This window comes from Salvelinus sp. IW2-2015, linkage group LG4q.1:29 (assembly GCF_002910315.2).
Source record: "Salvelinus sp. IW2-2015 linkage group LG4q.1:29, ASM291031v2, whole genome shotgun sequence".
Classification (NCBI taxonomy): Eukaryota; Metazoa; Chordata; class Actinopteri; order Salmoniformes; family Salmonidae; genus Salvelinus; species Salvelinus sp. IW2-2015.
The window spans coordinates 6,657,402-6,671,847 of NC_036842.1; the positions used below are offsets into that span (position 1 = coordinate 6,657,402).

General features: G+C 43.3%; 2 protein-coding genes across 2 annotated transcripts in view; both read left to right on the forward strand.

The window, feature by feature from the left end:
- LOC111961317 (uncharacterized) overlaps positions 1-6,490 on the forward strand; it is a 38,436-nt gene extending 31,946 nt beyond the window's left edge. The window contains exon 3 of the mRNA XM_023983489.2: positions 5,446-6,490. Coding sequence (XP_023839257.1) covers positions 5,446-5,647 — 202 coding nt within the window. The 3' untranslated portion in view covers positions 5,648-6,490. The remainder of the gene's footprint in view (positions 1-5,445) is intronic.
- Positions 6,491-12,861: 6,371 nt separating this feature from the next.
- Positions 12,862-14,446, forward strand: part of pcsk5a (proprotein convertase subtilisin/kexin type 5a) — a 40,437-nt gene continuing 38,852 nt past the window's right edge. Inside the window, exon 1 of the mRNA XM_070440780.1 lies at positions 12,862-13,200. Coding sequence (XP_070296881.1) covers positions 13,018-13,200 — 183 coding nt within the window. The 5' untranslated portion in view covers positions 12,862-13,017. The remainder of the gene's footprint in view (positions 13,201-14,446) is intronic.

Genomic DNA, 14,446 nt, shown 5'->3' on the forward strand with positions numbered 1-14,446 from the left:
GCCACCTGACTGCACCTGTCCATAACCTGTAATACATTACATAAATGGAAGGGACTTCCTCGCCCACTGGAGACAGAGCCTCTCACCCAGAGAGCTGTGCATGTCAGTGTGTGGTTAGACAGACAAATCCTTAGATTTTTCCAAATAGACAAATAGAATGCCATTCTAGTTCTGGTTAGACACCTGAAGTTGTACTCTACAAACTTCTACACACAACTTATTATTATTTGTTAGCTAAGTCTAGGCTGTATAAGCACATCAATATGATATTTACAGCATAACATTTATGTCATTGTAACCTGAACACACTCATTGATTGTCGTTGTTAAATGTATCTACACTCAAGCTAGGCGATATTTGTGCAATGTCCACATGTAGCCTACACCTGTTGTAGAGATATTAGTAGTTCTGGGATTTGTCCCCCGGGAAAGATCTAACAGCGGACATGAGGAGAGATGAGACGAGACAAAACTAGCCAGTTATAGAATATTGTGTCAAGACAGGGCATTCAAGACAACTCTTGTTTGCCTTCAGTCATGGCCGCTGAGCATTGATGAAAAACAAGGCCAAATCAGGAAGTGCAGTCGCCCTTTAATATTATGACCAGAGAAACCTGGATTTGCCGTAGAATACTTTTCAGAGAATATGTGTAGAATCGGAGTGTATTGCAGGTCAATCAATTATTTATTACAATTGGCAGACTTTGTATACCATCAGTAGATTTTTATGTGCACAGAAATAAGGTAATTTAGTTATTTTTTACAAAGTCGTAAGATACTGTACGCGGAGAGCAAAGTACAATCTTAGGTGAGTACATGGGGCGCTATATACAGTGGCTTGCGAAAGTATTCACCCCCCTTGGCATTTTTCCTATTTTGTTACCTTACAACCTGGAATTAAAATAGATTTTTGGGGGGGTTTGTATCATTTGATTTACACAACATGCCTACCACTTTGAAGATGCAAAATATTTTTTATTGTGAAACAAACAAGAAATAAGACTAAAAAACGGAAAACTTGAGCGTGAATAGCTAACCTCCCCCCCCCATGGAGGTCAATACTTTGTAGAGCCACCTTTTGCAGCAATTACAGCTGCAAGTCTCTTGGGGTATGTCTCTATAAGCTTGGCACATCTAGCCAGTGGGATGTTTTCCCATTCTTCAAGGCAAAACTGCTCCAGCTACTTCAAGTTGGATGGCTTCCACGGGTGTACAGCAATATTTAAGTCATACCACAGGATCTCAATTGGATTGAGGTCTGTGCTTAAACGAGACCAGTCCAAGACATTTCAATGTTTCTCTTTAAACCCCTCGAGTGTTGCTTTAGCAGTATGCTTAGGGTCATTGTCCTGCTGGAAGGTGAACCTCCTTCCCAGTCTCAAATCTCTTGAAGACTGAAACAGGTTTCCCTCAAGAATTTCCCTGTATGTAGCGCCATACATCATTCCTTCAATTCTGACCAGTTTCCCAGTCCCTGCCGATGAAAAACATCCCTACAGCATGATGCTGCCACCATCATGCTTCACTGTGGGGATGATCTTCTCAGGGTGATGAAAGGTGTTGGGTTTGCGCCAGACATAGCGTTTTCCTTGATGGCCAAAAAGCTCAATTTTAGTCTCATCTTACCAGAGTACCTTCTTCCATATGTTTGGGGAGTCTCCCACATGCCTTTTGGCGAACACCAAACATGTTTGCTTATTTCTTTCTTTAAGCAATGTATTTTTTCTGACCACTCTTCCATAAAGCCCAGCTCTGTGGAGTGTACGGCTTAAACTGGTCCTATGGACAGATACTCCAATCTCCGCTGTGGAGCTTTGCAGCTCCTTCAGGGTCATCTTTGGTCTCTTTGTTGCCTCTCTGATTAATGCCCTCCTTGCCTGGTACGTGGGTTTTGGTGGGTGGCCCCCTTTTGGCAGGTTTGTTGTGGTGCCATATTCTTTCAATTTTTTAATAGTGGATTGAATGGTGCTCCGTGGGATGTTCAAAGTTTCAGATTTCTTTTTATAACCCAACCCTGTTTTGTACTTCTCCACAACTTTGTGCCTGGCCTGTTTGGAGAGCTCCTTGGTCTTCATGGTGCTGCTTGCTTGGTGGTGTCCCTTGCTTAGTCGTGTTGCAGACTCTGGGGCCTTTCAGAACAGGTGTATGTATACTGAGATCATGTGATAGATCACGTGACACTTAGATTGCACACAGGTGGACTTTTTTTAAACTAATTATGTGACTTCTGAAGGTAATTGGTTGCACCAGATCTTATTTAGGGGCTTCATAGCAAAGGGGGTGAATACATATTGTCACACCCTGACCATAGTTTGCGCTGTATGTTTTATGTTTTGTTTGGTCAGGGTGTGATCTGAGTGGGCATTCTATGTTGTATGTCTGGTTTGTCTATTTCTATGTGTTTGGCCTGATATGGTTCTCAATCAGAGGCAGGTGTTTTGCGTTGTCTCTGATTGGGAACCATATTTAGGTAGCCTGTTTTGTATTGTGGGTTGTGGGTGATTGTCTATGTGTAGTGTTTGTGTCAGCACTATTGTTATTTAGCTTCACGGTTGTCACTTTGTTGTTTTTGTAGTGTTCAGTTTCTTTCATTAAATAATGACAAACACTTACTCGCTGCGTATTGGTCCTCCGATCCTTCTCGCCTCTCCTCGTCAGATGAGGAGGACGAAGACAGCCGTGACACATATGCACGCACCACTTTTCCATTTGACATTTTTTTGCATTTTTTGAAACAAGTAATTTTTTTCATTTCACTTCACCAATTTGGACTATTTTGTGTATGTCCATTACATGAAATCCAAAATAAAAATCAATTTCAATTACAGGTTGTAATGCAACAAAATAGGAAAAATGCCAAGGGGGATTTTTGCAAGGCACAGTATCTCTGCAGATGATTGTCTATCTGATCACAATCACTGATACTGGTCCCTCACCTTCTGGTTGTATATGGATAACTTATAATTATGTTTCCATAAAAAAACATAAATTACTATCATATTTTTTGGAATCTATCAAATTACTATAGGCCGAAATTATGTGTTTTTGGCTGGGGTCAAAATTACCCAAAAGGACTCACTAAACTAAGTCCACACAAAACAATCATTTAGATTTGTTAAGAACAAGTTGATAGACAGTCATGAAAAGAAGTAAGAATTGAATAAACCACATTTGGGCTAAGATCAAAATTATGCCTCTGGTGTCAAATTAACCCCAGTCTGTAGCTTGAGGGTTAAAGCATCTTTTAGGACAGCACATCAGTAGCACAGCAGCCCTTCAAAGGGATAGGGTGGTGGTGTGTGTGTGTGTGGTGTGTGTGTGTAGTGTGTGTGTGTGTGTGTGTGTGTATGCCTACGCCTGATGTCGTCGATGTCAGTGCTGTGTAGTCGTGTGAGGCTCGTGTGCTGACGTGTAGCTCGCTCGATGCTCGTGACTGTAGCTCGTGTACAGAGTGTGTGTGTGTGTTTGCATGCACAGCGCGTGTGTCATGCTCTTGTGTATGTTTGCATGCACGGTGTTTGTGTATGTGTGTGCACGCGTGTGTGTGTGTGTTGTGTTTGGTGCCACAGCACAGTAGTCACTAAGTAGGCTTCTTGATGCTCGATGCTAGCTGAGATAATTAAGGTTGAGGGCGGACAGCTCCCTCCAGTGCCTGTCGAGCGTTGATCACGCTGGGGCCACAGACTGGGGCTTTTCATTTACATAAAGAGGAACTCAGCAGGAACATAGGACATCTCACTGGGGAACTCTGGTGGGGTGCTGTCTTGGGATAGTGGTGGCGTGTACAGAGGGGGGACATGTTTGTGTGTGTGTGTGTGTTGGGATGGGGCAGAGGAAGTAGGCTACTCAGCTAGTGTTTGAGGCTGTCTCGCCACTATTTAAGCGCTGCTGGAGTTGGTCTGTGTTTTTATCTGAAGCTTTAGCAGTCAGTCACACAGCAGTCCCCTAAGCTTCCATAGATAGACTCTTTACATTCTAGAGCGAAAAGAGGTTTGGTTTTGAAGTGACTTTTCCCCACCTTCTGTACTACAGTAGTATACAGTGGGGATGGATGAAATCCTCTTTGAGATACTCCGTCTGTACTGTTGCCTGCCTTTTGTCCATTACTCTACCTGCCTGTGTCTGTCTGAGTGCCTCAATTCCTGAGAGTGTTTTTGTGCGTTTGAATAACTGAAGTGGCTGGTGAGCGAGCGACTATGTGTGTGTGTGTGTGGGAGGCTAAGCCGGATGTCTAGTATGAATTGAGAAGAATATGAAGCTCCTGATACATCTCATTGTTCTGCTGTTGAAGCTCAGGGTCCTGCTGTTGTGTCAAGTCTCGCCCTCTGCATCTCTCTATCCCACTCATTCGCTCTCGCTCTCTCCTCCCACTGAAAGAGGGAGGAGTGATGCTGTGATGAAACTCCACCTAACTAGGACACTCACTGCATAATCAGAAAGAACAGCAAGCAGCAAAGTAAAAAAAGAGAAAAATATGCTTGCAGGGGGAGGCACAATTCAGTTTACTGAACGTGTAGCTGCAGGTAAATATGATCCTTATAGGCTTTTCTTTGTCTACGATGTGTTTATTTATTAATGCCTCACCTGAATAGCTTATAGACTGTGGAGGGGGTGCATCAGAGTTTAAACCTGACTCTACTCCTACATACTAGGCCCTAAAGCTATACAGTCACCACCGAAGCAGCATCTTAGCTGCCTTTCTTTTTCTTCCTTTTTCCCTTGATTTTTCTACCCCTCTTTTGGTTTATTCACACTATGGAGCCAAGCTGAACCAAGCCGAGCCAGGCTGTACTGTGCTGACTTGCTTACTCATCCACCATAGTTGTTGGAACCAAGCAGGAAAGGACAATGGGTGTGTTCGTAAATTGCCTCCAGAGTGCGCTCTGGACTGTTCATAGACTCAGAGCGTTGTCCGCTTGTCTGTTCATAAATTCGGAGCGGTTCACTCTCAGAGCGGTCAGACCACACGCTGGACGCTCTGGGTGAAGAGTAGGGTTGATCCTGGCATTCTGATCTCACAATGGCAGTCAAGCACCGACGCTAACTGGCTAAAGCTGGCTAGCTTGGTAGCTACATCCAGACATACAGTAAATGAGAGAAGACTTTACTCTGAACATTTGACTTACCTTAGCAGAGCTGGTTCGACTGTTTTCATGTTATCTAGAGGGCCAGTGACTTTAACTGTTTTACTGGCAAGAATTGAATTGAGTTTTTTTATGTTTACTGAAACCTGTCATAACAACTTTTGTTTGTACATGCATCAATTATTCTGAGCTGTGGGACTCTCAAACCAGAGCACAGTAATATCGGAGTAGATTGCAAGAGTGGATTTATGAACGCACCCAATGTGAAAAGAAAATATCCAAGCCAGTATGATACAGTTCAGGTTGACATGATAGTGAGAGGCGGGTATTTGTGACTTAATCCTTCTGTCTCTTCTCTGCAGTGTGGAGCATGACTTCCGGCTGCAGGAGGGGGCAGTAACGCGCACGTGGAGGGTAGGAGACCCTCCAGAGGGCTCCCCCCTAGCAGCTGTGACCCCCCAGCCCACCACGCCACACCGCCAGGACTCACCCCTGCCGGTGACACCGGCACGCCCCCCTCACAGCGGCAAGAAGAGCCGGAAGAAGTGCTTTTGGTTCTTGTGAATTTTAAAAGGGGAAGAGTAGGGAAGGACATAATGAATTAGGACACTCCTTCTAAAGACTGCGGAGGACTGAGTGGTAGTGTGTGGAGTCCCGATATGGAAGGAGAGAGAAAAATAAAACGGACGCTCAAAACAAGTGTTAGAAGAAGCAGCAAACAAGAGGGAAAATGAGAAAAAAAAGTGAGGTATAAAAGAGCTTTTAAAGAGGTATGAAGGCAGTTAAAGGACCTGGAAGACCCCTAGTGTGGTGATGAATGGAATCTGTTTTGATCCTGACGTGTTTGAACTGTATAGAGTGGAGAGTGGAACATGCATGTGTTGTAGTTGCACTGAAATGCCTCTTCAGCACCTGAGATCAGTTGTTCGTGCGGGGAGGGATGCACTGTAAAATGTGCTGAAGTCTTCTGAAAACTTCACCTACCTGGTAGGGGCAATTATAGAAATGAAAGTGTAGAAGATGAAAAGAAAAGGTAAGGAGAAAAGAAAGGATAAGGAAGTGACTACGTGTAAAAGGCTAGGGAGTGAAAAACCGAGAGGAAAAGAATGAGTGTACAGAGAGAAGAGAGGAAGGATCCATCCTCATCACTAATGGACAAATGAGGGTCAGAACACCAGCTTTTATATCCAGAGATGTTTCAGCCAATCAATTATTATGATGACCTTCATTTAAAACTTTTAAGAGAATAGATCATTCAAAAACTACACACACATACAGTCAGGCTGAGAAATGCACCACAAGAAAAAGTGAGGGTAAAAAAAAGAAGATTAAAGTGTACATAAAACAGAGTGTTCTACTGCTTGAATTGCTATATTTGAGATACGGATTACTGGTCTATAAACTATTTTACCACAATTTGTTTGCTTTATGTAATTTATGCTCTCATTGATTTTTAACAGGATGAACACAAGTATATAGCACCTATAGCACTAGTACTTACTTTATTGCAAGTCGCTCTGGAAAAGTATGCGCTGGGTGGCATATATTATATATTATGAGTGAATAATCACTTAAACTTTAGTAAGACTGTGGTCGTGACACAATGGTGTTTCAACGAACAACTTTTCTGCATGCAAATACATCGATTGGGATGAAACGCCTGTTGACCTCAAGCGATGCAGGACCCGAAACTGTGGGACTCTCAAGCCCCGGAGCGTACAGGACAAGTGGGTCTGCAAAGCCATCTGGGGGACCATGATGCACTGCTTCTGCATCTTCTTGTGTTGGGTGCATCATGGTCCCCCAGATGGCTTTGCAGACCCACTTGTCCTGTACGCTCCGGGGCTCGTCTCACAAAATTAAGCCTCAGCTGCTTGACGACTGCAAACAACCAAAAACACAGCAGATTCCTCGTTAGTGATGGTCTTCTCATCGTGACACATACTTGTGTCAAAAGTCTACACAAACGTTTGACAACAACAGTCACTTTGTTTTCTTCAAAATCTTATGCAATTGATTGGGAAAGGGGGATACATAGTCAGTTGTACAACTGAATGCCTTCAACTGAAATGAGTCTTCTGCATTTAACCTCTGAATCAGAGAGGTGGGGGGGCTGCCTTAATCAACATCCACGGCACATGGGAAACAGTGGGTTAACTGCCTTGCTCAGAGGCAGAATGACAGATTTTTACCTTATCAGCTCAGGGATTTGATCCAGCAACCTTTCAGTTACTGGCCCAATGCTCTAACCACTCAGCTACCTAGCCTTATTTTTTCTCACAGTTTCCCATTACAGACAAGACAGTGTTGTCTGAAGGAAGGAGAACAGAGTGTTTCGTTTGGGAACAGATGTAGTGTGGCAGATGCTGCAGAGACAGAATTGATATTTCAAGGATTCATAGACACAACCCAACAGCCTAACTGTTTCAGGGTGCAACGCTCTGAACAGGTTTCAAGCAACATGCCCTCGTGTGTCGATAGATAGGACACTTGGTTGAACATTTGGAGAGCAAGCACTGCCAAGTTCTTGCTGCTGAGCACCCGGACATGGATCCTCACACACACACACAGAGTAACAAAGTCTCTCTCTCTCTCTCTCTCTCTCTCGCACACACACACACACACACACTCTGGGACATTGCATCACACAGCCTAATTCAGTTCAATAGAGGCCCGAGGCTCACCAACTGAACCCTGCATCCTGTTGTGCTCCAATGAGGTATATAAGTGGAAGTGCTTTTTGCTGTGCAAGTATCACAGTCCTAAAAAATATAAACACACACACGCGCACACGCGCACAATCCCCCTCCCACACACACACACACAACCCCTCCAACATACACACCCCAAATGTATAGTGCTTCTCCCAGATGATATTACATTATCTCCCCCCCCAGAGCAACACAGTTGTTTCTCACCCACACATCCAGAGGCCTTTCCCCATCTCCCTTCCTTGGCTCTGTGTGAGGAGTGTAGAGTTGTCAGTCATTAATCCTGTACAGCAGTGAGCTGTAATCCTGATGACAGAGCAGGGATTACAGAACAGAGAAGAAGATCTGAGGTCTGCCTGGGAGGAAGGAACAAAGGGGAAGAGAGGAAGACTGGCTCGGAATACATACAAATAAATACACAGCCAGGTTGGACTGGAACACGGTAAAGGTAACACATTGTGTCAGTGCTGCAGAACAGATGAGGGTGATTCACAAAAGCAGCTCCCCTCTCACATCAATTCAACTCTGCTTTGTCGGTGTGAGTCTAAAGACAGATGTCAGAGTGTAGCATTACAGTGGCTGAGAAGCAGGAGTGATGGGTTCAAATGGATGAACACAATGTCTGTTTCGAGGGAACTTCAAAGCGATGCCAGGGTCAAAGTTGGCCAACGCAACGCAACGCAATCCAATGCAATGCAGCTAATAGGCTTCACTGACAAATTCTAACCCGAGGCATCAACAAAAGTGCATGAAATCCATGTCTGCCCTTGTACGTGCTGAAGATGAATGCTATTATGAGTCATTAGCCTAAGCTGTTAAAGAATAGAGAAATTATGTCTCTCTTTCTTATCAGATGACAACAAATACGGTCCTTCTACTGTACAGCCAGTGTGATAAAAACTGTTAGAGGAACAGTACCATCCACTTAGACAGCTATACAAAGTATTGTTTGCCAAACGTCCACAAAATGATGCGGAGCAAGCGAGATGTCTTTTATTATTTCCTCACTAGTGATTTGATTAAATACATCGCTAAGCTGTAATTCTGCACAAAGATTTTTCTCATTAAGCTGAAAGATGAGGACCCTGTATTGCCAACAATGGAGAGGGAAAACATTATATATTGAATAGTTTGCAGAAGAAAATGGGATTTCATGCAAGATTTGAGCACACACACACACACACATATACACACACACAAACACAAAACACACACAAACACAGTGGAAATGGAAAATAAACTTTTCTTGACTGCAGGGAGTTAAACATTGCCTCTGCACATCTCGTAGCTCGGCTGGCACAAAGTCATATTGAGGGATTTCAAAGGCAGAACCGCCGCACTTATCGGAGTGCCATCTACATGTGTAGTGCCGCTGCAGTGGCTATGTCACAGGGGAACAGTGAATAATGAATTAAGGACCTGCCAAGTTTGAGTCAATTCAGGCGCAGATTGGTTTAATAAAATATGAGCTAAATTCTCCCCCGCCACCCCCGACATCACCACAGTGAAGAAAGACCAGGGCATTAATCACTGTATGTAAATAAAGCCCAGTTAAAGAGGCAGGGGGGGGGGGGGGGGGTACAGTGATTTTTCTGGCTTCCATTATCAGGAGGAAAATGGGGTTGAGATATTTATTGTGCTGTGAAGTGTAATGAATAACTGTCCTAATCATAGGCCTGGCCCTGCAGCCACTTGTCACAGTAGCTAGTTAGTTTAATTAGAGGGTTGTGTAGGTAAAGCAACCTGGCCTATAGCCTGTTTATTAGACTGCATAAAGGGGAAGGGGATGTATTCAAAATGAGGGCTAACCCAATTTCTTTCAGTAAGATCTGTTATTGCTGGTAAAACAGCAGACCGAAAATGCAATCTCAGACAGAGAAAGTCCCTTGGAACACGTTCAAACAATTGAACAATTCTAAGGTTTGAATAATAAGCGACAAATGCTGAAAACAAAACTAAAGACTTTCAGACTGTCAGACCTTCAAGATGTTTGTTTGCTTTTGCATTGAACAACTACCCCCTTGGGACCTGTACTCTAGAGGTGCATTAAGAGTTAGTATTAAAGAAAAACATTTTAACACCAAATAAATAGGTAGGAGGGCTGATGCCTTAGCTACCCGCGGGGTAGTCTAGGTGCTCAAGAATCCAGTTTGACAATTATTTCCAGGGGAATTTGCAGTTTGTTTGAGCTTAATTTTTTGGAACATCAAAGTCAGTCTCTCCAAGGACATGTTAGATAACTTCAAAGTCCTGTGACTGTTTGCCGAGAGGTGCTTTTTCTTTGTTTTCTTCAGCTTTCATCCAGTTTGTTTTCTTTCCAAAGTGAAATACTAGATAATAAAGACCATGTGCACATTGCATCACCGACCCTATTATTAAAATGTGCAATTCAAAAGGAATACATTTAACTGAATAAAGGGAATTCTATTACAACTATTACAACACGCTGCCTACATGATGTAGAAGTATAATGAATGATTCATATCAATAATAAATAATTCGACAAACTTGCAATGGCTCGATGGTGAAAGAATATACACGGAACAAAATATAAACGCAACATGCAACAATTTCTAAGATCTTACTGAGTTAAGTCATATAAGGAAAATCTGTCAATTGAAATAAATTCATTCGGCCCTTGCGCATGCACACTGACTTCGGTCGCCAGCTGGACGGTGTTTCCTCCGACACGTTGGGGCGGCTGGCTTCCGAGTTAAGCGAGCAGTGTGTCAAGAAGCAGTGTGGCTTTGCCAGAGTCGTGTTTCGGAGGACACATGGCTCTCGACCTTCGCCTCTCCCGAGTCCCCATATGGGAGTTGCAGCCATGGGACAAGACTAACTACCATTTGGATATCATGAAATTGAGAAAAAGGGGTAAACAATTATAAAAATAAAAAAAATAAGTGGATCAGAAAACCAGTCAGTATCTGGTGTGACCACCATTTGCCTCATTCAGCGCGAGTTGATAGAGTTGATCAGGCTGTTGATTGTGGCCTGTGGAATGTTGTCCCACTCCTCTTCAATGGCTGTGCCAAGTTGCTGGATATTGGTGGGAACTGGAACACTCTGTCGTACACATCGATCCAGAGCATCCCAAACATGCTCAATAGGTGACATGTCTGGTGAGTATGCAGGCCATGGAAGAACTGGGACATTTTTAGCTTCCAGGAATTGTATACAGATCCTTGCGACATGGGGCCATGCATTATCATGCTGAAACATGAGGTAATGGCGGCTGATGAATGGCACGACAATGGGCCTCAGGATCTCTGTCCATACAAATTGCCACCGATAAAATGAAATTGTGTTTGTTGTCCGTAGCTTATGCCTGCCCATACCCCCACCGCCACCATAGGGCACTCTATTCACAATGTTGACAACAGCAAACCGCTCGCCAACACAACGCCAGACACGCTGTCTACCATCTGCCCAGTACAGTTGAAACTGGGATTCATCCGTGAAGAACACACTTCTCCAGCGTGCCAGTGGCCATCAAAGGTGAGCGTTTGCCCACTGAAGTCGGTTACGACGCTGAACTGTAGTCAGGTCAAGACCCTGGTGAGAACGACAAGCATGCAGATAAGCTTCCCTGAGACGGTTTCCAGGCTGCATCACATCCGGCCGTGATTGGGAGTCCCATAGGGCGGTGCACAATTGGCCCAGTGTTGTCCGGGTTTGGCCAGGGAATGCTGTCATTGTAAATAAGAATTTGTTCTTAACTGACTTGCCTAGTTAAATAAAGGTTAAATAAAAAATAAAAAACAGTTTGTACAGAAATTATTCAGTTGTGCAAACCCACAGTTTCATCATCTGTCCAGGTGGTTGGTCTCAGATGATCGTGCAGGTGAAGAAAACCCGATGTGGGCTGGAGCGGTTGCACGTGGTCTACGGTTATGAGGCCGGTTGGACATACTGCCAAATTTTCTCAAACGAGGCGGCTTATGGTAGAGCAATTAACATTACATTATCTGGCAACAGCTCTGGTGGACATTCAGTCAGGCATGCCAATTGCACTCTCCCTCTGTGGCATTGTGTGACAGACCTGCACACTTTAGAGTGACCTTTTATTGTCCCCAGCACAAGGTGAACCTGTGTAATGAACGTGCTGTTTAACCAACTTCTTGATATGCCACACCTGTCAGGTGGATGGATTATCTTGGCAAAGGAGAAATGCTCACTAACAGGGATGTAAACAAATTTGTTCACAAAATTTGAGAGAAATTAGCTTTTTATGCATATGGAAAATTTCTGGGTTATTTTATTTCAGCTCATGAAACAAGGGATCAACACTTTACATGTTGCGTTTATATTTTTGTTCAGTATTCTATCAGAAAAACATTTCAAACATTATCACATTTTAGGAATGGATTGAGACTTCCTTGTACTAGTGAATCTAATGGTCATTCAGAGGGTGTCAGGTCAAGGTATTGTAAACACAAATGGTGTTTTCAATGGATAACAGATAGTTAAAGGGAATATTATTCATTGTATATCAGATGATTTCATACCTCAAAAGTATACGTCAAAGATCCATATGCCACTGATGTGTAGATCCCAGTAAATACTTTGCAATAAATCTGCAGGCCTCTGTCTTGAAGTGATCCTAAATGAATAGGAGGGATTGTCAATCTAATTAGGAACTCTGAGTCTGACATAATTACATTGTTAAAAACCTCCCAAGGACAGTGGTGTCAACTCCTCAGTAAGAAGGCTACTCATCTGCCACACAAAATAGTCTAGGCCTAATCATACAAGTTAACACTTATCAGGGAGTAATTGAAATGAAAGTACACAGTCAACATGTCTCAGTCAGTAAATCCTTTATAGACTAGGCTATTACTAATGATGCATCAAGCATTTGTAAATGATATCATTTGTGTCAATCAAATCACTTTGTAAACATACAGTTTGACCAATAATAGGCCTATTTGATTTGTGTCACCAACGAGTGACTGAAAGGAGATACTACGGGGTCATTGAAGATGGCAATCTGATATCTAGGCTAGTCTGCATTCTAAATGAAGTTGGTCCTCACTGGTAGATTTCAACAGGGAAATGACATTTTCTGCAGGACACGTTTTGAACGCAGTCATTCACCGATAATATTCTAATTTTTTCGAACATAGGTCTATCTTAGTAAATGACAACTTCCTCGCTATGTGAAGGCGCTTCAGACGGTGAAAGGAGTCCGAGAGAAAACTTTTGTAGAAACTTTTGAGCGAAATGACACGGAATTTACCTCTTTCAACCGGAATGGTGGCTATTTTCGCGTTTGTTTGGATGGGGAGTCTCATGCCACTCTGTCAAACGATAATATACACAAATGACTGGGCGATCAGGATAAATGGGGCACCCGCCTCTGCAGACAGTATAGCGGAGAAATATGGATTTCACAATTTGGGTCAGGTAAATTCTCCTCAAAGTTGCATATGATCATTATACTTTTCTACTGTAGCCTAATGTTTCCTTTGCAGAGACAAAGTTAGCATTCATAATTCGACTGGAATGCAAATATGGGGAAAAACGTTACACCGGTCTATAGCCAAGGCCCACTAAACTTCTCTTTGGCTAACGGACTAAACTCCTGGTGACAGAATTAAGTTCACCGTTTAGTTTAGTCCGCTATTCTTCGGCCTACACATGATATCTAACTTTACTCGTGCGCCATCATTACCTGTGTCAGCTTTGTCCAGCGACCCAGCTTTTTGATACATAGCCTATGTCTATTTTTATTAGCTGTTTCCTTTAAAGTACGCCTATTTTGGATGAAAGACGTTTTCTATCCCATGTGAATGACACGTTTTTTGCATGAAATGCTGGATTGGATCTGAATCATTCACGGTTGTTTGGCTGGGGCAGACATCAGATTCGTTTCTGAGACTTCAAACAGTCATGTGGCCCCCATATCAAATTAGCCAAGTCATTGACCTTGTAGTGAGCACCCACATCAGACTATCTCCCTTATCAGAAGATTCAGGCCAAAAGCCCTATTTTCATATGACCCAGGCCTACATCTTTTCAGAGCTGAAAGGAAGACTCGCGCTACAATTTGCCACCCTGGTTCAAGGAGAGATTGAGTTCAGTCACCTCACAACTCAGTAGGTCGATGTATGATAGTTTGAATTGGGACCAAGGAGTCATCATTTCCACTCATGGATTACAACAGCAGTATGGTCCTAGATAGAATAGCCAAAGCACTAGTCTTACTGTTTTGTCCTTCCCTCTATTAGCGCCCTGATGGAAACATGGTCTGTTTTGTGTAGCCTAGCCTAAGTTCCATTCGGTTCAGGTCCAGGCACACATACGTAATGGTGGTATTATGATAAACCTGGGTGTCAGAAAGGAGTGTATACACAGGGTATAGCCCGGCTCATGGCTCGGTACCTGGGGTTCAGGTTGCCCTGGCCTGAAAGTCTAGTAGGGGTGTAAAGTAACCTTCTCAATGACTGATGTCAATGACAGCTTCATTATTTATCAGCCATTTAGACATGGGGACACAGTTGAAAAAGCGGCAGATCTCGTTAGGATACATATACACGATTATACACGGCAGGTAGCCTAGTGTATAGAGCATTGGGCCAGTAACCAAAAGGTTGCTGGATCGAATCCCTGAGCTGACAAAGGTAAAAATCTGTTGTTCTGCCCCTGAACA